The following is a 23,151-nucleotide window of genomic DNA, read 5'->3' as shown; positions in this document are numbered from 1 at the left end:
CAGCTGTGGACTCAGCTCCGCCTCTGCTGGTCACGCTTAGAGACCCAGTGGCGCTGGTGCCGTCGTGACGGGAGGCAACTATCGTGACGCCAAGGACTTAGGTCTTACCTTAGCCGTTAACGAGACCGCGATGTTGGGGGCCGAAAATTATAAAGCGTGTACTTGAGTATTGAAGTATTTAGTCATTAAAGGCTCAAGCTAGAACAAGTCCTTCTACACACTACGCGCCATGAGTTATGCCACATGCCACATTAGCGTGTTTCATCGCAGTTGGAGTGAAAAAATTCATGATTGTAAGGTTAGTGAGAAATGCACGTTACATAGATGGTGGTGTGGCTGGGGCTATGTAGGTATCTGGAGATAACCTCAATTGCAACGACCCCTATTTGCCCTATTACAGCGGGTAGGCCAGTTTATCACATCACCTGCCTATTTGAGCAATTCGGTACTATGGATGCTGCATCAGGTCTTGCTATGACCATCATATTATTAGCATCTCATAAGTTTTAAATCGAAAAAGCAATGATTTGATCAACTCTTGTACAGTCAAATTGAGTCATGATGGATAACCACAGATGGTTAACAATATTGGGAAGGGCCGCTTAGCTGAGCAAGAGTTGGCGATGATGTCTACATGTATATAATCAAATAAATAGGAAATGATACGGGACTTACCATACTTTAGCGAGGTCCTGTTAATGTACACTAATGCGGTGGTAGGTAAGCAGAGCCTCATTCGAACAAGAACTAATTGGGCGCTTGGTATGACTCGATTTTGTTTGTGTCTATTATCAATCCAACTGACTAATCTGCCATACCACCCACCATCTCGAATCTTTCCAATCAACCGATATCATGCCCTTTCTGCCCTACCAGAATCCTGATCTCGGTTAAGCGTCTCATGGCTCTCAGCCCATCCCCAAAGCTCTGGAAAGGATTTCCTTCGTCCCATACCTTTTACCAGCACCCAATCAGACTAGGTCGCGTTAGGGTGCAACTAATGTAGAGTACCTAATACAGCCTGCTCGCCTGTTGATTAAGTAACTATATTTAGATCCTGGCCACGCTAGTAATCCTCCGTTTAGCTATAGGGCTGGGGTTATTTTGGCCCCCAAGCAGGGTGAACAGGCGATGTAGGAGGTTTCTTGAGAAACCTGACGCGCTAATCTAACATAAAGAGCAAGGAACACACCGAAAAGATGGCAAGTGGTTTAATAAGCGAGACCCCGAAACGGGTAGGATTCTGCCAACAATATATGGGACAGCCAGCCGCATCAGAAACTCCTGCGGAGTGTTTCATGGCAGTCGGCACCTTCTCAACTTATTCTTCTTCTTTTAACTAAAATACGGCTTTCGCTGTCTCATTTCTATCTATTCTCTTGTGTGGTGTGTTTCTCAGCGTCCTTATCAACTTAAAGCGATTCTCATTCTCTGAACCTCCACCATGGAGAAACCTATGTTTACGGTTCACTCTCAACGGGCTGAGTCGTGGACTAGTAACACGACGTACCATTCACTATATCAACACGACGACGATAAGAGGACCCTTATAAATCAGAACGGCGCCGGAGATTCATACGCACCGATCGAAGAGCCCAAGGCTGCGTTGAGTACACGGTTAAGATGGCTACACCCACTCGTTCATATCTTGCCTGTGATTGCAACCGCCGGCATCGTGCAGCTTAGTTTCCGGAATATCTATTGGGCTGACGATGGCCACTACTACAAAGATTGGCAAACGATATTGCAGTTTCCCGCAAAGATACACGAGATCCTTATAGTGGGCTCGCTTTCTGCTATGGTATTACAGTGAGTTTCATCCCTCAACCATGTTGGGGTCTCTCAGAGGGTACTAACCTTCTCATCCGTAGTATCTTCCGTCGTATGCTCATTGGTTCCGATGGCATACCTCTAGGACTTATGGTGGGAGCCTTTCAGATGGGATCGGCCGAATACTTGTTCAGCATGAGCTATTGGAAGCCGTTAATCTATAGCTTGAAGAACTTGCGGCGCAATCAACTAAAGACATTCTTAGTTGCCTTAGCCCTCGGGTCTTCGATCATATACAGCTTTTTGGTTGGTCCTGCTTCTGCCGCAGCTCTCCTCCCAAACCTCGGTTGGTGGCGTATGCGCAACCCCTTTGGCCATCGCCCGTTGAACAGCTACATCGGTCGGCAGGCTTCCGAGCTTTACCCCATGGAGTTAAAAGAAGCCAACATCTACGAAAATTGTTTGACAGTAGACTACTGGAGCTCGCTATCCTGCCCTGCGGGCGGATTTAATACCCTCTTTGACTGGGCCTGGACGCGACAACAGGAGGGATATTGGTACAACGTGACGGACAGTCAACACTACAATCCAACTATGCTCAGCTCCTTCTCTGGCCAAGCACAAAGGGACATTGTTACTAGCTTGTTAGGCTCAGGAGACTCTAAGACGAATGCAGCTTTAAGTGCGACGCTGCACTCGAGTTTGCTGGCGCTGACCGATGCTTTCTGGCATTATGTCAATTCTCACGCGGTGGGCAAGGTAAACAAGGCTCAACAGCCCAAGTTCCTTCTCGGAGAGGAGAGCGACATATCAATCCCTCTCGTACAGGTTCAGTGTCAATCCTATAACCTGGGAGCAGCAATTAATAATGAGGTGGATTTGACATTTGAAACTGGCGCAATAATCAAGGATTTCACAAAATCTGGATCAGACGCATACGCGGGGGTCGATTGGACGGTTCCAGACGAATCGTGGAATTACCCTCGCACTTTTTGGAATATGACCAATGTTACGTGGGTTGACGCTGCCTCGGTCGAAGGCAGTGACGGCCAAAAGTTGCCTTCGTCTCTCGCCGCCGTCGTGACCGTCCCAGCAGTCTGGTCCGTCTCAGGCTCCAATGGAACGATGGGATACCAGCAGGGCAGCGTCGTGGTCCCCTGCGTAATCGACGCACGATGGGCCAGGACGGACGTGTCGTTTGACATCACGGAATCTGTTGTCAGAACAGGTCTTACGGACTGGCTAGACAAGGCCAATCTCACAGCGGGCCACGTTAACGCTAAGGATTCACTGTCCAAGTGGAATATCGGCGAGCCTATCTCCATATCGCGTGACTGGGCGCATGCCATCAACTATATGAATGACCTGATCGATGGCGTCTTGGAACAAATCTTACAACAATTTGTGACCCCCTTTTCGACAGACGAGCCAGATCTCTTGAGCTTCGTTCCCACCTCCAGCAGCGACGAAGAGTGGACTAAGGTTTACGCTAATGGTATCTCCATCGTTCTCAGCACGGTGATAGCTGACTGGGTTTCGCGCACGGGTCTTGCACATACGAGTTTCACGACGGTGTTGTCACGCGAGAAGGATGGCAATGTGGACACCATCGACCTGCTCAATCAGAAGGACGCCAGCGGATTCAACAACGTGCCAGTCTCTTCCTTCGCGGACCAGACCGAAGTCATCTACAGAGTGGAGCGATACGGCTGGGGTTACGGCCTGAACTCCAAAACAATCTGGTTCTCGATCATCACTCTTTTGATACATGTCGTGCTCGTGATCGTATACTTTGCCTACTCGTTTATCTTCTGGCTACGCGCCAAGGGCTGGACTAGTCAAGCATGGGGATCTGTCGGCGAGTTCCTCGCATTGGCGGTCTCTTCACCTCCCGCAGATGAATTAAGGAACACGGGCGCCGGTATTGATAAATCTCAAACATGGATGACGGCGCTGCGGATTCGCGAAGCGGGTTCGGCCCAAGATAAACTTGAACTGATTGTTGGGATCAGGGGCGGTACTGTCGTGCCCAGTGATAACAGGTTAAAGATAGGCAAAAAGTATTCATGAGTCAGGCGACATAGTCATTATAGAGAATGGTTGGTAACGTTAAACGTTAATCAGTTAATCAATTAATCTAATTCGGATCAAAAATGAAAAATAAATCAAAACTTTTAAACTCCTTAGACAGATGAGCAAGTACGCCTGAAGCCTGCGCTTCGGCCCGCCGACGCGCTTATGGTGAGTATCACGTACAGATCAAGCTTAGAAAGCAGCCATTTTGCTCTCCGCCTCGTTCATCTTCTGCAAAGCTTCAGAAACTCGCGCAAGCGTTAGAGGATCAGCAAGACCACCTTCGTTTTTGGAGAGGTTCTCTTTCTTCTCCGAGAGCCACTTCTTCCACAGATTCCAGCGCTCAACACTCAGCAGACCAACTCCCTCTTTCCCCTTCTCGGCGTATGCCTCGCCAAAGCTCCAGAAAGCCTGCTCGGTCTCTCCTTCTGGCTCATCGGATTGTTTCAAGTATTCGAGGACTTTTTCTGCGCAGCGGATTATCCACTCGGTCGATATCCACATCTTAGCCTCAGGCACAGTTGCGCTGCTGTCGTATTTCTCCAGCGTGTAGCGCAAGTCCCATACCACGTAATGAGGCGTATCTGTGACACCAGAAGCGTATAGTTTGGCGAAAAAGGAGCATAGATTCGTCCATCTCGTGTAGTCGTCGCTGTAACGATCTGTAAGGAGACATTAAGTTAGCAAAATATTCAAAAAGCAAAATGATAGCTGCTACCATTGGTAGCTTTATACATACCTAGATTCTCTCTCTGTTTCATACTGAAATCGGGGAGCTCTTTCCACGAAAGCTCCTTTGCCTGTGTCTGAGTTAGCATTTGATTTGAGTGATCACTTAAGGATCTGATTGAACTGACGTTATCGCCCCGAGCGGGCAGGTTCTCGCGGCTCTTGAGAATTTTCAGGGCGTCGACCCAGATGTCTTGCCACACGTGGTGCGGCGGAATATAAGTGATCATTTCGAACATCATGTCCCAAGCCCACCCGAGGATTGCTTCGGGGTCTTCGTCTGCTTCGGCTGAGTTACAGAAGAAGACGATATCGTCCGATAGCCTCTGGGCCAGGACATCGGGTGCATCAGGAAATTGGAGGCTTGCTCTGAATACGTCGAAAATTGACTTTTCAGACTCAGTGAGCCCTTCGCCTTCCATGCGGTCAAAGAATGATGCCATTGTCGAATGAAAATGGAATGATAGATGATGGGTTGATGAGTTGATGAGAGGAAGAGGTGGTTAGGGAAACTGTGCAGTATTTATGGATGTCCACGGAACGAGCGAGCCGAATTCAAGAATGAATTGTTAAAGATAATGTCAATAAAAGGCTCTTTGAGTTGATAAAGAGCTCCTAAACAGCTCAGGCGTGTAATTCAAAGAGAAAGGGATACTCTCATCGCAGAAGAGGGCTCATGAATGAGTGAGTGAGTGAGGCAATGAAGACGACAAACGCTTCCAAGTTGGTTGCTAAAGGCCCCGCCACTGCACCAGAAGACGCCTACGCAGCGCTTAACGAACCCGCCTAAAGCTACCTGGAGCAGCTAGAGCATAGGGTACAAAACACGCTACCAACGCTGTAGGCTACAGCAATACCAACACTACAAAGCATCACCGTGTTTGCATCTACATGCAAATAATCATTTGAGACAAACCTACCAACTCAGCATCACTAGGTATACAGCTCCCTGCCCTATCCAAATTGACGGGCGATGTATTGAGAAATGAAGTAATGTCTTTTTCCAATGGGTGTTTACCGCCTAGAAGTAGCATGCGTAGCTTATTCCATGATGAATGTTGATGATAGCTACCGGCTGTTTGCATGACAGTCCCTGGTCACAGGGCAAACTGTTGGGTGTGATAATAAGATATCATCACAGCATCAATTTCTAGAAAATACCGTAGGATACATGTTGTTTCTCACCGATCCTGGTTCAGACTCACCTTTTTGATCAGGGGCATTAATCTCTCGTATCTTCTGTCTTCTGTCTTACTATCCATTATCCTGTGTGTGTCTTCTAGGCTAGGTACCTGAAACATCCTGTTGTTTGTTCAACCATTACCACCAGCTTCTCGACTGTCGATATGCCAGTAGAATTGGACACGATGGAAAATCGGCCGCTCGGAGCCTGATAGAAAGGTTGTGGTTCTGGAAGCCATCGAAAGCAAACCGCGAAGAACATTCTATTATCACCTACACTACGCGAGGGCAACCAAGTGTCTGCGTAGTCAGTCATTCTTTATTTCTAGCATGAGGTGTTAGAAACATATAAGATGGCGCAGTCGCTCTTCAAGTCTGTCTGTGAGTGTTACTTAGATCAGTACAATCCCAAGCCCTTCTTCGCATCTTAGACTTCATTCATAACAACCTTACCGCCTTTTTGAATCTTCCTTGCTCGTATCATGTCTGCACAAGAATCATCTGGATCGGCTCCTCCTGACTATTCACCCCCTCGACGTACACCTACAGATTCCTCCTACGTATGGAGCAACCCCCACCATCCTTGCTCTTGAACGATATATACTAACTCCGTATTAGTATGACTTAAATGGGACACCATGGGACTCGAAGCATCCAAATGGCCAGGACTGGGTGTATGCGAGAGAAGTTCGAGCACAACAAGCACAGGCTCCCCTTGAGGCCCCTCAGCGAGCAAAGTATCCATCGAAATTTGCGAACTTCGAAAAACTACCGCTCACCACGCCGGGAAAGCCCACTCCCAATGGTCGAACCCCAGCGGAATGGCTTCACTACCCAGTGATCCCCGGAACAACAACTACATACAATGATATGAGTCGCGCTCGACCTGGAGCTATGAGGACCTTCTACACCGAAGGAGATCGTTCCAACTTTGACGTCGGCTATCACGACCCAAAGACTAAAACCAGTACGGGCAAGGATGGTTTCTCATTGGCGAAATATGTTCCAGCATCGCCCAAATCGAACACCTAGATGGACAATGGACTTGGATGGAATCTGAGAGACAATGATGTATCTAATTTGAGACATGGACGTTGGCTGGACCAAGTCTAACAAGTCTGGCGTTCTGTAAGGGGTATGCACATTTTTCGGAGTATTCAATGTTAGGTTAATACACAAAACATCAATTCGGGAGAAATATTGTAAGCAGTGTTTTAGGTGAGATAAAAGCGTCATAAAGATAAGGATAACATGGCCATATCGAGAGTACAGCTAAGGCATGAACATGTATTAGACAATATGTGAGTACTAGTAATAGGAAATAGGGGAAGCATAAAGCTAACATTGAAGCCTTGAAGGAATTGTCGAGTCATAGAAGCGTAGCGAAACTTACCGTGTTCCCGCAAGCGCGGACTTTCCCAATGATTCGTGACTTTTGCAATAATTGTGTTAGTACTCTATATAGATTCAGGTAGAGCGAGCTACAAGATGTATCTTAAATATATACAATTTATTATCAGCAGCCAGGAAGGCATGATAGGCTGAGGAGATCCAAGAGAGCTTATCCCGCCCCCCACTCCTAATTCTATCTTCTTTTTCCATCTATCGTCGGACATAGTTATCTCATATCCCGTTATATCTACCCGTCAGTCTCTGCCACACTCCCACTTCTCACATCACCAATATGTGTTCACAAAACTAGGCTCCATGATATTAGTCACAGTCCGTGAGTCATAATCCCCAAACTGCGACGACTCGAATCCCATCATCACAGTGTCCCAGTCCTGCTGTCCCATCGGCAACGTGTCGGCGAATTGTTCCTGGTCCTGGTCTTGAGGGAGACCCTGATGCGCATTATCGTATTTCGCAGGGCCATTGCTTGATACAATGCGATCTGCAATATTGCGAAGGCTTTCGCATGCGCCGTGAACATTCCGGATGAGTGGTGATCTTTCAGCCACTGATGCTAGAACATTTGTCATTCTAGACAATAGCAACATGTCATCCCCTGAAGATGTCGCAATCGTGTGCCCAGCCAGCACAATGAACGGCCCCAGCGGAACAAGTGACAAGATACTGTATTGGTCTGTTAATCCTCACTCAATTCAGGATATGATGACCTGATTGGCCTGCTTGTGCCCACTTACACGTTCAAAAACGCTGTCCATCGATCAGCATGGCCCAGTGCCAACGCCTCTTCGCCGACTTTGAGAAGCATGGATAGTGCCACGCGCGCCTCGTTTACGCATTCTGTGGAACATTGCAGAGGACTTCCAACTATTAGTATTGTGCTCTTCAAATGGAATTAAAATGTTCAGACGCTGAAACTAAACGTCTTGAAATGACTTACTGGGCACCCAGAAACCCTGCTGGGAGAAATCGATATACAATTGCTAGCTGGCAGTGTAAAATAATGTGTAACGATGTGCTTAATCCCCCCGTGTTTCTATCGGCATGTAAGTTCATCGCTCCTCTTGCAAGGAGCAGGCAACGGATACGTACTTCGATTTCAGTGTACTCCAAGAAGGATCATCGGGAGATACCTAGGACAGGCCAAGTAAGCGGCGTTCTTCAATGCTAGATATGCTGCCGCATACTGTTTTCACATCGTCCAAAATCTGTGTAAGCCTGGCAGAAAGCCGTCTTACATGCTCAAGCCTAACTTGCTGCGACGATTTCTGCGCCACGACCGAGAACAGGCTTTCTTCGATATCGCCCATAGCTACGGCCATGAAAACGAAGGCGCGGTAAAGTCTAGCGTAAAGGCGTTAGCTACAGATACTTCTCCCATGCGGGATCATATGAATACTAACACGTTCCGTATGCCGTCCTTACCAGGCTCTACAATCACATTATAAAGGTCACTCGTAACATCAAAGTGGCGTATGGAGGGAGATTTCCCGCATGTCATGGCGAGCCCTTTTTCCCAAATATAGATGTGCCAGAAGATTGTCAGCTCTTTCCACGCGTAGTTTCCCTTGTTTCGATCGCTGCTGGTTAAACGATGTAGGCCCAGATCCAGAGCCGCTCGTGCCGCGCCGCTGGCCAATCTCCACGCAATCGTGCTGTGTCCTTGTTTGACGTAGAAGTTTACCTAGAGGATCAGAAGAAGTCGCTCAAAAATAAATTGAAGGTTCGATGCTCACTAGAACCGCGAGGGCGCGGCAGGATTCTAACGATGGCTCCGAACACAGACGGAGGCTCTGTAATGCGCGCTCTGCATTGGATCGTGGAATTGTGGCGTGCGCTCGCATCGCCTCGACCGTTGTCCCTAGGCTTTCACAGTTGGCCTCGTCAATGCCCATGAAGAGGTTGTAGAGGCCGACGTTGACGCATATCCACGTCCAAAGCGAAATCGGCTCTAGCGCGAAGTAAATGCTTCGACACATTTCTATGAATTCGTCTTCCGTAAAGAGGGGTAGATCGACGAAAGCTCGTTGTTCTTCGGTCTTAATCAGACGCAAGAGCTTGAGGGTGACGTCATTGGGTGGCAGCGGCATCTTGCTCAGTCCAGCGTTCCTAGGATCTGTAGAAGTATGGCCAGGCGACGCTGAGCGCTTGCCGTTGCCATTATCCAGGGGTATGCCCAGGGAGGTCTCAAGTTCAAATGGTGTGAGCGTGGCCCCTAGTGCTGTTTTGACCTGGTGAGCGTGAGATGTGAACGACGTATCTCCATCATAACCTTCCTGAACATCAGTTAAAACGGGCAATTGCTCGTCAATCATCGACTGTGGCGTGTAAGCCGATGCATCCGAAGAGGCTGTCTGTGAATTTGAAGCCAATAATCCCGTGTCTTTGCTCAGAACGTGAGCTTGGAGCATCTCCTTGACATCAGCGAGTTGACGACTGAGGTCTAGCACAGCATCTTCGTATCTGCCCGACAGGAGAACCCGCTGTCGCTTCTCACCAGTTCGGTGTGTAGTTCGGCACTAAAGTTCGTTGCAGCTGAGCACCTAGACTTTCGAGTGCAGAGGAGACAGTGTCAGACATAGCTTACTGGGACGTTGAGCGTGACACAGCTGGCGCATGGTGACTTTCGATCGCATTTGGTCTACCCTCAAGATCAACTTAATTGAAGAGGGATTGAGTTACAAAAATTTACCTACTTTGCGAGTTTTACACGCATCGCACTGCAAGTTTCATAGCACGGTTAACACCTAGTCTGGACGTTGGGCATAGATACGTGCGGTCAAAGGGGATCCTTACAGCAGGTCTTCGCTCCAACGCGGTACTTGGGTCCGTTTCGCTCATGGTGTATGATATATGTTTAGTTTACGTAAACCGTTAGATGATAGTGGTGAACGTACAAATTATTGAGCGTTGGTTTTAATATAGTTCTTAAGTCCAAGAACCATGACGCGTAATAGACCGCACTGACATAGTATGGTGGAACGGTATGAAGTGTTCCTAGCTATGTATTTGCGGACCCGTGTAGGGGCATGGGCAGTTTGCCGCGGTATCTAGATATCTAATTATGCTCGAACCACCCGAAACTGCGATTTTATGCAAGTACCTCGACTTCATCGCAGTGGGGCGAGACGTTAGCGCGCGGAAAAGACCAGACAAGGAACACTTTACGGAGTCCTCAACACAAGGGAATATCTAGATTAATTAGTGGAGAATGTAAGAACCACAGGGAGCTACGCACACTACCGTATACCATAGTTTCGACAATTTGACCGCTTGGCGGGCCCATGTTTTACCGTTTTAAAAGCTACTGACCCACGGATCTACAGCCTATCGATAGAGAGTTTAGTGTATATTCTCGGATTAATCTGAATCCGCTGCTATTAATAGTCATCAACCAAAGTCACATGATGAATTTCCCCATCATTAGCTAGACTTTGGAAGGTATGGCTTCGTATGTAAAAGATTGGGCCCGCCAAGCGGCGGAATTCTCGAAACTATCCGTACACTAGGCAGAAGTGAAGAACCGGCAGGGGTAAGAGATGAATGGCTCGCCTTGATGCCAAGTCCATATTTGAAACAGGCAGTTCAATCAATTCTAAGTAAGACCCGGGTTAGGATTTGAGTTTTATGCAGAGTCATGTATTCTTGTGTAAGACCTTAGAGCGAACCATGCTTAAAAGCAGTCTTATGCGGAGGAATCATATTGATGTATCTCCGTTCTATATCTCTCAATCTATATCTACCAAAACGAATGAAAAGTACGACAGGTTGAACTGAAGCAAGGTTGTCTTCAACTTGATATTACACAGTAGTACACCTACTGGACATTTTGAATCTTGAATCCGCCCGGAATGAGCGTCTGGAACACGCCGGTAGGGTCATATTTTGCCGCAACATCCTTCATGAACTCAATGTTCGAAGCCCCGTAAGTTCCCAGAGGGTTCTGGCCTGCGTCTGCGTAATTCATGTAAATAAATTCCATATCTCCTTGCACAGACTTGGCGAAGGCGACAACCTCGTCCTCCATCTCCATTAAGAGCGCATACGCCTCGTCACGCGGCGCATCGTCTGAAAACATCCCCACTCCAGCCGTGTATAGGAGAGCGTTGTTCGTTAAGTCATCGAGCCCGAGGACATTACCACCGCGTTGCTTACCGATCGACCAACGGTAGGAAGGCAGTGGCTGAAGGAACATCTGCGTGAAGAAGTCTTCGGGCGCCATCAGCTTTTTCAGAGACTCGACGAATTCTTCATGGCGTGTGACAACGTAGTTCGCGATCTGCTTGTCATTGCTGAATGTCAACGTCATGCCGTAACTCCTGACTTCTCGTTAGTCAATCAGTCTACCCAATTTTCGAATCACGATAACATACCAGGCGCCCGGTGCGACTTGAGACTGAGCAGCAGCGGTTGCAATATCTTCTACTAGAGTAAAATTTTGTAAAGCCGGTAGGGATCGTGCCTCATCAAAGGGCGTGGGGTTGTTTGTGATACCCTGAGTATTAACATGGACCGCAGCAGAAAATATCTCAGGGCTAGTGTCGGTATCGTGGCTGAAGAAGGTAAAAAAGGCATCGTCGGCTAACGACTCATCGGAGTCAGCAAAGCCAACAACTGCATCCACCATAGCATAAGAGTAGTTTTTGGACAAGAAACGTGTGTCGGTGAATATCAGCGGTGCTTGCACGGCCTCCATGTCGAATCGTGTGACAATACCGAAATTGTTACCGCCGCCCTTGAGAGCTTGCCACAAGTCGGCGTTCACCGTCCTGTTCGCATTGATGATGGTCCCGTTGGCTAACACGACCTCAAAATTGATCACACTATCGCACCCCCAGCCCTGCCGTCCAGAGTAGTACGAGTTGCCACCGCCTAGAAGAAAACCACCAACGCCAACATCGCCATCACGACCGCCGGTAACAGTGATGCCATGCTTGAAGAGCTCTTTGTATACATACTGCCACTTCCCGCCAGGCCCGATGCTTGCAATGTTGGTTTCAGCGTTATAGGACGTCGCATTCAAGGGGCTCAGGTCGATGGTTACGCCATTAGCGGTGCTACTAAACCCAGCCGCATTATGGCCGCCGCTGCGCACGGCAATGCTTGAGTTTCCACCGGCTATGGGTCCGCTCGTTAGCGCTGTAAGCGCAGTGGCAACTTCTTCGCGCGTATGAGGTAACACGAAGCAGTCTGCATTTTGGCGGCCGTTCTTTGCCCACCACGAATTCACTTCGGAGATATACCCTGCGTCGCCAGGCAAGATCAGTCGTTCACCGAGACCGGCAGCTTTCAAAGCATCGCACTGAGAGACCTCAGAATTAGCTTGATATCATGGTTTGTAATTAATCAGGGTTCGGCTTACTGGGGATGTCGTTGCTCCAGCTGCGACTCCGCGGAGTAGAGCAGTTGCGGCCACAGAGAATTTCAGCATGACGGATAGTTATTCCAGGTCTTTGAAAAAAGAACCAAAAACGAAGGTTTCTTTTAAGATATGAAGATACAAGAGCAGCTATATGAGTGCTTTCTTCTTTGATTTGTGTAGTGTTGAGTTCTTGCTATTAGTCGAGAGTGCTACTTCATTTATATTTACTTCCTTCCCCCTTTCTGTCACTTTCTTACTGATCTTCATCGGGGCAATGCTTTGGAGTTAGTAAGACTCAACCATGTTTTGCGTGGCATCCGCGTTAGACTGTGATGATTTGATCCTAGTGAGACTCGGCTCGGTGAGGCCATGAACAGACCACGAACAAACACATGAGTTGACATAGCTAGCGGTGGCCGAGGGCCCGGTGAGACAAAGTGTGAGCAAAATGACCCACAGCCGGGCCCTCGGCCAAACAGCCAAGATACAGTATTGTGCCATATCGAAGAAGATTTGACACTATTTGCAAGGCTTTCAATTTCGATTACGCATATCAGGGGCGTCAAGCAATACGAATTCTACTGACAGTACGGAGGTCGAGGTCATATATGCCCATCACCCTTTGTGCTGGTCTACCATGCCAAGCCTGATGTATATTTGCGACCGAAACCTACGTAAGCATGATGACTATGTCTAGAACTCCGGATCCTCGGGAACCACCCGATCCAGTATTGGTGAATAAACTAGTACTTCGTGGTCTGTTCGTCGAACATGCAACCCACTTGTTAGAGAACTGGGCTAGTATGGTATGGCTGTGCCAAGTCGGGTTATTTCGCAAATGCATGAAGACACGTCATTGACCGAAGAGTGTAATGTTGCGATACTTCGTAAGTAGAGTGCACGACACAATTAGATGTAGTTTATCATGACTATCGCATCACCACTAGACTATTGCATAAACACATGCAATTGCTTATGGAAGTAGGTAGGTAACATACATATGCCGGACAGGAGATGTTTTAATTAGAAAGGAATTATGGGATATGTAAAGTTGTAACAAAACAGGAGGGGGAAGTCATTAAATTCACTGTACTATGTATGCTATGTACTTTCATATCACAATTTCATAGGGACATTTCTACATTTTAAATTCGTTACACCAAGTAGGCCATACTTGCCTTGAAAGCGTAGCTAACAATGAATGGAGACTGAGATAACAGGCATAGAAGAGGAAAAAATGATAAGAAGAGCAAGAACAAAAGTTCAAAATGAAAGGCAAAAAATTCGTTTAGCTCTCGATCGGGGAATCGAACCCCGGCCACCTGCGCATGTATTATGAATGACAAGCAGGTATCCTAACCACTAGACCAATCGAGAGGTGTCTGTTGAGTTATGTGCGCTCTTTCCCTTTACACCATCTATATATTGAAATAACCGCACGTGGTAGACATCCTTTGAATCCATTCCGTTTTGGCTCCAACCTCAAAATAGTGAGACTCATATGTAGGCGATTATGGTAATAATATCTATGCGACACCTTGTGCAATGATAGGGTTCTAAGGAACACAAGAGATTTAGGCTCCCAGCTACACTATCTCGACTATGTTAGCTAGGTACTAGGTTAGTGGTTTGCTGCGGAAATATTCAGTAGGCGTAGGATATCTCCGCTCGGTGCTCGGGGCCAGCTTCGGCGCTCCTGTTCCACGCAGCTGTTATGACCGAGTAAGCTATCTAGCGACGATGACCGTCATGTCGAAGTGGCTCGATGCCAGTTCATGTACTGCATGCTTATACCCGAGGCCAGCTCTCCAGGCGTTACTTCCGCCAAAGACATCTTGGGCCCGTGTCATTTCGCAGATCTCGTGCGATGATCCGATTCACATACTGGCGTTCCGAGGATCTCCGGCGTCGCGCCTTGTGCCACGTGGTACGACATGCAGACTACGCGACGCAAATAGTGATGATCAAGTGTCACTTGCCACGAATATAAAGGCCGGCCATGGCGCCAGCAGTGTTGTTTCTTTGGGTGCTCCCCTCAGGCGAGGAAATTCCCGTGAACAATTCACAACCCCTCACCAGATATTGCCTAGGTCAGGGCCATAATTGTAAGAGAATACTGAGAAAACATCATGACTGCCAACACGCCTCGTCTTCGCGTAGCCGTTGTCGGCTCCGGCATCGCGGGTCTAGCAGCAGCCCGTGTTCTCCGGGAGAAGCACGATGTGACGGTATACGAGCGCGGGGAGCCATCAGTTGCAACCGGGGGCCAAGGTATCGCGAACTTTCCCAATTCGACGCACATTCTGGAGAGCATAGGCTTCGACTACAAATGTGCGGGCTCCGTTGAGCTGGGAGGATGGCACTCGGTTGATAAAAGCGGGAAGACAGTCTTCAGTTCGGATCATGATATGAGAGACCGATATGGTGCGCCCTTAGTCAGTCATATGCGCGTGGACTTCCGTACAGAATTATGTAAGTGGGTATATTATCTTTTCATCGTACTTCAAAGCATAGACTGCTTAAGGGGACTTCCCTCACTCGCACACCGCACGCTTGGGATAGCGGGACTAATTAGTCAATGCAGTGAGGCTGGCTACGGCTCCTGCTGAAGATTTGGGCCTTGATGCGACCGCGGTTCCTGCTATCACAGTGTGGAACAATGGGGCCGTCGATCTTGATCCTGAAGGTGGAAAGATCACGCTCGAGGACGGCTCTATCATTGAAGCAGATGTAGTCATAGGTAAGCCGCAGGCTAAGTCCTTTCATACTAGCTAGACAGGGAGTAATAAGAAGATCACAGTCGCGGACGGTATCCATTCTCGTCTACGCAATAAAATCCTTGACGAGACCGTCAACGCTCAAAAGACAGGGATGACATGCTGCCGCGTCGCTGTCTCTGCAGCGCAAGTCGAAGCAGCGCTAGGCAAGCTACCGCAATGGTGGCAGGCTCAGCGCGATACCGGCAAAGGCGTAATTCAGCTCATGGAAGCCCTAGACGGCACATCGCGGCTGGTGGTGACTTATCCGCTCAGAAACCTCTCGTGGATGAACATGTCGTGGGTCTTCCCCACTCAGGAGGAAAAGAAGTCCACGACAGAGTCGTGGAACGCAGATGGCGACAAAGAGGAGATCCTCAAAGTATACGATGATTTTGACGAGGATCTGAAAACGATGTTGCGGTGAGTTCTTTGGGGTAGAGCTTGAGGGTTGCCTTCTTACTGATGAGACTCAGAGTTGCCGACCAAGTCAAGCTCTGGGAATTGCAAGATCTCGAACCCTTGCCAACATGGACATCCGGGCGCGCAATCCTGATTGGTGACGCCGCCCATGCAATGACGCCATTGCAAGGACAAGGTAAGACTTGATATAACCTCGTACCTAGAACAGTGCTGATACGGACCCAAAGGTTCTAACATGGCCATCGAAGACGCGGATGGTCTCCGTCTCCTCACACAGCCCGGTGTCACACGGGATAGCGTGCCTGGGATTCTCCAGAAGGTCTCCAGTGTGAGAAAGCCCCGCGCCACGAGGGTCCTTGAGAACACGCGGTCTAGCACAAAGATTTCCAGCGCGGCTGACAGGTATGCGAGATTCGATGATAACTGTACGTACCCTGGCATATTCGGTGTCCTTCAACAGCAGCAAGCCACGACAGCTAGTGCTGCATGAAAATCTAGGCTTGAAAGTACTACCGATGATGAGGAGGTCATAATATCATTGCGCATCTATCTATACATAGGTACAGATTGATTTCATAGTTTGGGTTCACGTTAAGATATGCCCATGCCACATTGAAGCCTCACATATTCAAAAAAAAAAAAGGGGGGGGGGGGGGGGGGGATGTTGTGATAGACGTCCAAGGCGGCATGTTGCGCAACTCAATCGATTTTTCTTCATTTGTTGAGTAGGCCTTATTCAGGAACGATATTAGGAGATAACATATGAATCCATAGGCAAGTGTTCTACTAGGGCTAGTATGTGGCAGGTCCCAGTCTCAGTATATAATTTCATTCATATGTGAGACGTCATTAAGATCACCCGATAAGCTGGGCTAAGTAATGATACTGGTTCCCAAGGAAGCGGGATTTCCAGTGGCGGATCGTGATGTAGGACGGTATGATGCCTCGAACCACGTGAACCTGAGAACATAAGTGAGCCACGGATAATTCCGTCACAATGAGTCATTGACTTTGTCTTTCTCCTCAATGATATCTCACTGTTATCTTGTATATCGAGCTAACTTCCCGGAAGTACTTGATCAGCCATCCCTGATCGTGTTTAGCTTGAGCCTGAACCTTATATAAGACCATAATTTTGATCCTCGCACCAATAGTATCGCCTCGAGCGTCACGGCGTCAGTCTATCTCCGTTCGCGTCATGTTCTCATCACAAATGACGGATTGATATTGCCCAGTTATTAACTTGTTCTAACGACACTAGAGCCTCCCTCTAATATGTGAGACATAAACCCAGTACAGCGTAGTACCTCATCCTCCAAGTAATCTCTTTTCACCAACAAAACAACGCTCTCAACAATCGCTAATTCATACTCAAAAATGGGCGAACCAACTTACGTGGTGATGCCCATTCGGGCGGATGGATCCACGTCGCAGGAAAATGACAGGCAAAGTAAGGCCCTCCGACCTGACGACATAGCTACCCTCGTTATAACTCACTTTTACGTTTAGTGGCCACCGCCATCGAAGAGTCACTACATGAAAGACTACATCCCACTGAAGATGAACCAGCTGCTGGGCCTTTGAAGAAAGCTATAGGTAAGATACCTAATTTGTAGATGAAGGTGATTACAATGCTCACGCCCTGAGATCATAGCTCATCAAGATAGCCTATATAAGTATATCTCTGTGAGTCAATACCTCAACCAAATAATACAGACAGCTAACATTTCCTAGTGGGAGGACCCGGCTCGAAGTATCGGTTCGTACCTCGGGATTGTGGCGCTGATGTACGGAGTGCATTATCTTCATTGGGGACAGTGGCTTCTGAAGATGGGTGCAACTGCCCTTGGAGGTAACTTCATTCTGTCCGCAAGGGTCATGGAGAACTATAATTGACATGTAACATGCAGTAATGTCTCTCGCCTCTTTTGCGAGTCACTCGACTAGATCCGACTTTGTTGGACGCATGCGACCAGAGTATAAGACAGTGCCGGAGCCGACCCTAAACGCCACACTCAAGGATATCCACGACTTCGTACAGTACCTCGCAATTCAAGGACAGAAAATTCTCTACGGCGAGGACTTGAGCAAGACCTTTGGGGTGAGCCTCATTTAAACTCATACGGAAAGAACGATTCAAATTGACTGAACCCTAGGCTTTCCTCGGGCTTACGGGTTTATTCTGGCTGGCTAAGATCCTGACTCCCTTCGACCTGGAAGTTCTAGGCCTTAGTTCAGTCTACCTTGCTCCTCTCATATTGTCACCCAAAGCTCGTGAGACAGCTCAATGTGCCAAAGCCAACGCACAGAAGCTAGCTTATACAGCGAGCGACAGTGCTCAAGCTAATGCACAGGACCTGACCAATTCAGCAGCCAAGAGTGCCAAAGGGGCGGTCAACGATGTTAAAGCCAAGTCAGCAGATATATCATCTAGGTCCCAAGAGGCTGCCGGGAATTTGGCCTCAGGAGCTCAGCAAGGCGCCAAGAACCTGGCGTCTAGTACGCAGCAAACCGCTTCAGATTTGTCATCTGGAGCGCAAGGAACTGCGGGAAATCTGGCCTTAGGGACTCAAAAAGGCGCCAAAAATCTAGCATCCAATACCCAACAAGGTGCTAAGAACCTCGCATCCAGTACACAGCAAGCCGCTTCTAGCTTGTCCTCAGGGACGCAAGAGACTGTTGGGAACCTGGCTTCAGGAGCTCAACAAGGTGCTAGGAACGTGTCATCTAGTACCCAACAAGGCGCCAAGAACCTGGCGTCGGGTACGCAGCAAACTGCGTCAAATTTGTCCTCTGGGACTCAGGAGACTGTAGGGAACTTGGCGTCAGGGGCTCAGCAAGGTGCCAGGAATGTGTCGTCTGGCACCCAACAAACCGCTTCGAGTGTGTCGTCCGGGGCGCAAAGCATGGCCGGGAATCTATCTTCGGGGGTACAACGGATTGCCGGGGGAGTTTTGCCCGAGAAGTCTACGGCTAGGAACTCGTCAACCCGCTATGAACAGCCCAACGCGAATATACAGACCCGTCCAGCGGACGTTGTTCTGGATGACAGCTCTGCTGTTGCTGACAGATTCGCTTTCCAGCATCATGTCCAAAAGGACTAAGGTCAGTGAGGCGCGGTCTTATCTTCAACGCGAAACTCGAAGAACTATGATTACTGGGGTTACCATCGAAATATGTGTTATGTGTAGCACACAGTTGTCCGCACCAATCATTACATACAGTCTGAGATGTGTCGCAATTCGGCTCTGTGGTCCGTATTAGAGGTTCCGGCCGTTCTATGGCTGAAGGAGGGAATTAGGTCATGTCTCTACTACTTTGTACGACTTATATAAAATAAACATGTGGTTTGTATATCCATCTGTGAAGGGATAGTATACTCCGTCGTTATAGGTTGCTTTCCGAAATTATTGGATAGTGTTGCACGCGTACAAGCTGAATATACAGTTTGCCTTGCACTTCGGCCGTACGAGAGACCATAGCAGGCTGTTCATGATTATTCAAAGACATAGGCAATATTGGAAAGTGAGGTTATACAGACTTCGCTTCTTGAAACAAGCCCTTGAGACCTAGGCGGGCTGGGCTGGCAGACCACTTGTATATAGAGTCGAGTCAAGCCACCAATGTCAAGAAGGAATTGGTTGCTCAAGGACTGATGCGGCCCTAATTGACCATTGTATTGTGTTCGCCCGCTATGCTTTGTAGCTACTCAATCAACATGCTCAACGTTTGAGGCAGACATGATTCCTGTCAATCCTAGTCCACAAAAAGAGGATGTTGTTTCATTCCATTGTGGCATACACACACATCAACATGTAGGTAACACCACAAACGTAGAAAGGGTTCTGATCCTATCTCTTAGCTTGCTCTCAGAATCTCCTTTAATGCATCGAACTTATTCTGACCCATTTTCGGGAGGTCGTAATCATGACCACAGAACGGGTATCGGCAGCTGATATTAGCTATTTCAAGGAATTCCTCGTCGACAAAGGGGCAATTGCGGATGTATTGCCATGTCAACTCAGGGTTTGCTCGCGAAGAAGAGCCGGTCCGCAAGATACGGAATCCCACCAATTCGACTCGTGTGAGATGTGGGAACTGTTCTTCAGTGAGTACTGCAAGCAACCGATGGAGGAAGGCCGAAGTTAGGTCAAAACACATGGGGCGGTAGGTGAATTTCAACCGCATCCGACCTGTACCACACACGGTGCGCAGCACCTCGTCTCCGCAGTGGTATATGGGATTTTCTCCCAATCCAATGGATAGAGATTTGAGTGTATCTTTCGTGCTACAGTTATATCCGTGGTCAGCCGAGTGCTTATGTTGTACACTTGCTCGTCTGAGAAATGAACAGGGTCAACGCGACAACTCCCATACCTCTGAATGAATTGAACTGTTTCGTTAAACATGGTATTGTAGTTACGTTGGTCAAGCGTATGGGTAGCAGGGATCAGCCTAATTTGAAAATGGGTCATTGAGCTCAAGCATTGTTGACGCAGCAAGCGCAAGGGAAACCACATTGGCCCAGGAAAGATAGCAGCTTGGCCTCGCTCTTGCCGCGCCCAAAGCTCATCATCAATACCAATGCTATCGTAAGGATTGCCAGACCTATGGGCGTATTGGCGGGCCAATCCACTCGGTATTGGTTGGCCGTCAGGTAAAGCACCTTCATCCTCCAAGTAATGAAGTTCAAGAGAGGCCAGCTTGGACGCATTGAGTGAGGAGACTATGGCTTTCACCAGTCCACGGTGCATCCATCCCACAAGACGGAGGCGAGTAACGGCGGGAAAGAGCCTGGAAGGGTTCTGTCGAATGAAGGGTTCATAGCCGCCGATCTCATGCAGCGATGCGAGGTCCAGGTATCTGACGTTTCGCAAAAGAGCAAATACATCCCAAGTGCGCAGGTCAATCTTTGATAGTTCCTGCTCGCCAAAGTCAATCCATATGAGAGTCCAAGCCAAAGCCTTCACGTATATCGCGAGCTCGGGACGATCAGTCATAAGACGAAGAAACGCCCTCTGACGTGTGACCAGGTTCCCAGGCCGGTATCTATCAGAGTAGTCGGCCATGACAAGGCTAACCGGGGGGAAATCCTCGTCCTCATACTCAGGAAGCCGACCGTTGTTGTGGCTGCTGAGATCGACACGGCTAAGCAAGGTAGGAAGAGAGACGTTTCGCCATTTGCGAGAGACCAGCCCGATAGTGGCGAGGGTATTCGTGTCGCCAATTAGTTGTTCAAAGACTAGCCAAAAGATGTCAATAGGAAGACCCTCTTCGAAGGCCATGGCTCATGTCTGTGTGAGAAAGCCGCGGTGGGCGTATCTGGGTATCTAGGTAGCTGGCTAGCAAGATGCTAAAATGACTTGCCAAACCACATCTGCTTGACGCGATTAACTAATATCTATATTAGGAAACTGGTAGCCAACTGCAGAGGTGAGCTTGATGTTGGGACATGGGACAAACCTAAGACTCAGTACCTAATTGGGTACATCCAGATCTAGTGTCTTTCTTCAATATCGGCTCAGTACATGCCCTGAATAGCCACTCAATAAGTAAACAAGCAGTAACAAGAACATATAACTGCAGCTACCTACCGAGCTCGCACTATTCGAAAACGAGAGGTACTGAGCTAACGTAGAAGATCCTGTGAATAGGTGGAAGAGCCAACGTTTAGCGTTTGGCGTTATAATAGGTACCTAGGTAGGTGTTATATTTGCAGTGAGTTTAGCGGCTTACTCTGCTATAATTCTAGCGGTCTATGCTAATCGCAGCCTACCTAGTGTACCTACCAGAACCTACCTAGGTACCTACCTACCTACGGAACAAACAACATCTAAGGTCACTTTCTAGTCACTTTCTAGTCACACACAGATATACGTGTCTGTCCACCTGGTCGTCCCGGAAGAAGACCGGGCAGAACGTTATGCTCGTAGCCGTCTCGAACTGGTATTTGGGTTCGATATATGTCTGTTCATCAGTCTTGTAGGGAATCCCTGTGATGGCATGCGCGGCCCCATCACCCACCCTGTGGTGGAAGTCAGAAGATCATGATCATCAAGAAAGGGGAAGGGCAGGGCGAAGCCACAGGGGAGAGCCTACCCGCAGTAAAGCGCTGAATTGTCTCGATTCATGACATGGTTGTCAGCATTGCATATAAACCGAAGGAGCCCAGGCCCCTTCTGCTCGCGGGTACCAGGTGGTGATACCGCTCTCTTAGTCACTAGGTTAAAAGACTCCTTCACGAAGTCGATTCGATGGTCCTGGCCATTGAACATCTGGGCAAACGCAGGATCCGTGTTGAAGATATACTTTCGGTTGCCCGTGTTCACAGTCCTACCAACCGGGTTTGGAAGTCCATTCTGAAGCTCTTGGAGATGTTCGAATGTCCATCCAGCTAGTTCGATGCTGTGTTGGAACGTGTTTACAATCTTGGTGCGGTGGTTCGGATCAGAACAGCTTTCATCCCAATCGAACCACCGGTTATCTGCTTCCTTGGGACCCACGCCAGTTAAGACTCGTGACTTGGGTGTAGTATTTCCCGTGACGTGATCTTGGTGACCGGGCTCATTATCTAGATTCGTCAATTGTTGCTCAACTCTGGCGACAAGCGCATGTCCTACAGCGATAGCTGAAGATAAGAAGAAAAGAGTAAGTGGTTTCATTGTGAGTCTAGTTCATGCGTAAGAGAGTCACAGATAGATCTCATGCGTTTAATTACCATTCTCAAGCACAACCTCAGCCATGGCTCTTTATATCTCTTAGCCATCTTGATCTAGCATTGGGCGTGCCCCAATGGTAGCTATATGTTTGTTCAACCACAAATCTGCTCAAAATATCTCTCAACTACTTACTGAAGATTTGTATCTGGTGTATGATAGCCTTCTAAGTATCTCGATAAAAATAGCGTTCTACATATAGCAAATAACAACCGAAGCAAGTAGCCTTTCAAACGTACTTGGAAGGAGACGCGGTTCAAGATGTGATAGGTGATGTCCGTGCTTGTTGGTCCAGCCCCGCCGGAGAATTGAAGCTGTAGATAGATAATACATGCCCATGAGCATGACGGGGTCGGTTTGCCTGTATTACACAGAGAATGGATGGCGTAGATGTTGGTATCTGGTTGGCGATAAGCGAAGTTTATACTGTTCTAATAATAATCAGTGGCTTCTGGTGGCACTCGCAGCAACCTACGCAAAGATATCCAGAGCAATGTGTTGTATTGTATGAGTAATATGCAGCTACCTGTATTGGCTATGTTGTTGTTGCAAACACTCAATCTAGAAGCGCTGATACGTGATCATCTATCACTCTCTATTCGAGTGCTCATCATCTGGTCTAGCCAGTGATTTCAGTGACAACGGTACATGGGTGTCGGATGGGTACTCAAGGCATCTAGATATATGTTATATGCCTCACTCTGAGAGTGCGTTAGATCCCTAGAATCAT

General features: G+C 48.1%; 9 protein-coding genes and 1 non-coding gene across 10 annotated transcripts; 4 read left to right on the top strand and 6 right to left on the bottom strand.

Moving 5' to 3' along the window:
* Positions 1 to 730: 730 nt before the first annotated feature.
* Positions 731 to 3,938, top strand: F5B22DRAFT_601370 (uncharacterized protein). Its single transcript, XM_047974604.1, has 2 exons — positions 731 to 1,809; positions 1,872 to 3,938. Exons 1-2 carry the CDS (start codon positions 1,445 to 1,447, stop codon positions 3,838 to 3,840), a joined length of 2,334 nt encoding a protein of 777 aa, XP_047832109.1. The 5' UTR covers positions 731 to 1,444; the 3' UTR covers positions 3,841 to 3,938.
* F5B22DRAFT_87629 (uncharacterized protein) lies at positions 3,938 to 5,278 on the bottom strand. Its single transcript, XM_047980651.1, has 3 exons — positions 4,701 to 5,278; positions 4,583 to 4,643; positions 3,938 to 4,505 (listed from the first exon to the last, which is right to left on the bottom strand). The coding sequence occupies exons 1-3, from the start codon at positions 5,013 to 5,015 to the stop codon at positions 4,036 to 4,038; spliced, it is 846 nt and encodes a 281-aa protein (XP_047832108.1). The 5' UTR covers positions 5,016 to 5,278; the 3' UTR covers positions 3,938 to 4,035.
* Positions 5,279 to 6,236: 958 nt separating this feature from the next.
* F5B22DRAFT_645249 (uncharacterized protein) lies at positions 6,237 to 6,786 on the top strand (the record flags this gene model as incomplete). Its single annotated transcript, XM_047978550.1, has 2 exons — positions 6,237 to 6,314; positions 6,373 to 6,786. 2 exons carry the CDS (start codon positions 6,237 to 6,239, stop codon positions 6,784 to 6,786), a joined length of 492 nt encoding a protein of 163 aa, XP_047832107.1.
* Positions 6,787 to 7,171: 385 nt separating this feature from the next.
* F5B22DRAFT_601363 (uncharacterized protein) lies at positions 7,172 to 10,377 on the bottom strand. Its single transcript, XM_047974603.1, has 11 exons — positions 10,063 to 10,377; positions 9,961 to 10,011; positions 9,861 to 9,884; positions 9,752 to 9,805; positions 8,901 to 9,683; positions 8,568 to 8,848; positions 8,352 to 8,508; positions 8,257 to 8,297; positions 8,105 to 8,200; positions 7,902 to 8,024; positions 7,172 to 7,830 (listed from the first exon to the last, which is right to left on the bottom strand). The coding sequence occupies exons 2-11, from the start codon at positions 10,003 to 10,005 to the stop codon at positions 7,431 to 7,433; spliced, it is 2,004 nt and encodes a 667-aa protein (XP_047832106.1). The 5' UTR covers positions 10,006 to 10,011; positions 10,063 to 10,377; the 3' UTR covers positions 7,172 to 7,430.
* A 604-nt stretch (positions 10,378 to 10,981) lies between these two features.
* Positions 10,982 to 12,595, bottom strand: F5B22DRAFT_645247 (FAD-binding domain-containing protein; the record flags this gene model as incomplete). Its single annotated transcript, XM_047978549.1, has 3 exons — positions 10,982 to 11,483; positions 11,538 to 12,466; positions 12,527 to 12,595. The coding sequence occupies 3 exons, from the start codon at positions 12,593 to 12,595 to the stop codon at positions 10,982 to 10,984; spliced, it is 1,500 nt and encodes a 499-aa protein (XP_047832105.1).
* A 1,223-nt stretch (positions 12,596 to 13,818) lies between these two features.
* F5B22DRAFT_t84 lies at positions 13,819 to 13,903 on the bottom strand. Its single transcript has one exon. It is a non-coding gene; the product is annotated as a tRNA-Asp (tRNA).
* A 752-nt stretch (positions 13,904 to 14,655) lies between these two features.
* On the top strand, positions 14,656 to 16,195 carry F5B22DRAFT_635496 (FAD binding domain protein; the record flags this gene model as incomplete). Its single annotated transcript, XM_047977154.1, has 5 exons — positions 14,656 to 14,998; positions 15,111 to 15,266; positions 15,327 to 15,705; positions 15,759 to 15,880; positions 15,933 to 16,195. The coding sequence occupies 5 exons, from the start codon at positions 14,656 to 14,658 to the stop codon at positions 16,193 to 16,195; spliced, it is 1,263 nt and encodes a 420-aa protein (XP_047832104.1).
* A 166-nt stretch (positions 16,196 to 16,361) lies between these two features.
* Positions 16,362 to 19,234, top strand: F5B22DRAFT_601355 (Reticulon-domain-containing protein). Its single transcript, XM_047974602.1, has 6 exons — positions 16,362 to 17,155; positions 17,215 to 17,301; positions 17,360 to 17,391; positions 17,440 to 17,557; positions 17,616 to 17,806; positions 17,862 to 19,234. The coding sequence occupies exons 1-6, from the start codon at positions 17,083 to 17,085 to the stop codon at positions 18,807 to 18,809; spliced, it is 1,449 nt and encodes a 482-aa protein (XP_047832103.1). The 5' UTR covers positions 16,362 to 17,082; the 3' UTR covers positions 18,810 to 19,234.
* F5B22DRAFT_601353 (uncharacterized protein) lies at positions 19,217 to 21,248 on the bottom strand. Its single transcript, XM_047974601.1, has 3 exons — positions 21,169 to 21,248; positions 20,083 to 21,099; positions 19,217 to 19,993 (listed from the first exon to the last, which is right to left on the bottom strand). Exons 2-3 carry the CDS (start codon positions 20,988 to 20,990, stop codon positions 19,564 to 19,566), a joined length of 1,338 nt encoding a protein of 445 aa, XP_047832102.1. The 5' UTR covers positions 20,991 to 21,099; positions 21,169 to 21,248; the 3' UTR covers positions 19,217 to 19,563.
* A 307-nt stretch (positions 21,249 to 21,555) lies between these two features.
* On the bottom strand, positions 21,556 to 22,385 carry F5B22DRAFT_654329 (uncharacterized protein; the record flags this gene model as incomplete). The annotated part of the gene is made up of 2 exons (XM_047979792.1): positions 21,805 to 22,385; positions 21,556 to 21,730 (listed from the first exon to the last, which is right to left on the bottom strand). The coding sequence occupies exons 1-2, from the start codon at positions 22,365 to 22,367 to the stop codon at positions 21,556 to 21,558; spliced, it is 738 nt and encodes a 245-aa protein (XP_047832101.1). The 5' UTR covers positions 22,368 to 22,385.
* Positions 22,386 to 23,151: the final 766 nt, after the last annotated feature.

The sequence above is a fragment of the Xylaria bambusicola genome (genome assembly GCF_022495145.1).
Source record: "Xylaria bambusicola strain CBS 139988 unplaced genomic scaffold F5B22scaffold_14, whole genome shotgun sequence".
NCBI lineage: Eukaryota > Fungi > Ascomycota > Sordariomycetes > Xylariales > Xylariaceae > Xylaria > Xylaria bambusicola.
This window is presented reverse-complemented; position numbering and strand designations above follow the sequence as displayed.

Bases quoted from the DNA above. Each gene is read 5' to 3' on its own strand.
- F5B22DRAFT_601353 (XM_047974601.1), bottom strand. From the start codon at position 20,990: ATGGCCTTCGAAGAGGGTCTTCCTATTGACATCTTTTGGCTAGTCTTT. The intron at 19,994-20,082 runs GTATGGGAGTTG...ATATAACTGTAG, and splicing joins ACAGTTCAATTCATTCAGAG to CACGAAAGATACACTCAAAT.
- F5B22DRAFT_601370 (XM_047974604.1), top strand. From the start codon at position 1,445: ATGGAGAAACCTATGTTTACGGTTCACTCTCAACGGGCTGAGTCGTGG. The intron at 1,810-1,871 runs GTGAGTTTCATC...TCTCATCCGTAG, and splicing joins CTTTCTGCTATGGTATTACA to TATCTTCCGTCGTATGCTCA.
- F5B22DRAFT_601355 (XM_047974602.1), top strand. From the start codon at position 17,083: ATGGGCGAACCAACTTACGTGGTGATGCCCATTCGGGCGGATGGATCC. The intron at 17,156-17,214 runs GTAAGGCCCTCC...TTTTACGTTTAG, and splicing joins GCAGGAAAATGACAGGCAAA to TGGCCACCGCCATCGAAGAG. The intron at 17,558-17,615 runs GTAACTTCATTC...TGTAACATGCAG, and splicing joins GGGTGCAACTGCCCTTGGAG to TAATGTCTCTCGCCTCTTTT.
- F5B22DRAFT_87629 (XM_047980651.1), bottom strand. From the start codon at position 5,015: ATGGCATCATTCTTTGACCGCATGGAAGGCGAAGGGCTCACTGAGTCT. The intron at 4,644-4,700 runs GTCAGTTCAATC...ACTCAGACACAG, and splicing joins TGCCCGCTCGGGGCGATAAC to GCAAAGGAGCTTTCGTGGAA. The intron at 4,506-4,582 runs GTATGTATAAAG...GTCTCCTTACAG, and splicing joins GAAACAGAGAGAGAATCTAG to ATCGTTACAGCGACGACTAC.
- F5B22DRAFT_601363 (XM_047974603.1), bottom strand. From the start codon at position 10,005: ATGAGCGAAACGGACCCAAGTACCGCGTTGGAGCGAAGACCTGCT. The intron at 8,849-8,900 runs GTGAGCATCGAA...CTGATCCTCTAG, and splicing joins GCCGCGCCCTCGCGGTTCTA to GTAAACTTCTACGTCAAACA. The intron at 8,298-8,351 runs GTATGCGGCAGC...GGCCTGTCCTAG, and splicing joins TTTTGGACGATGTGAAAACA to GTATCTCCCGATGATCCTTC.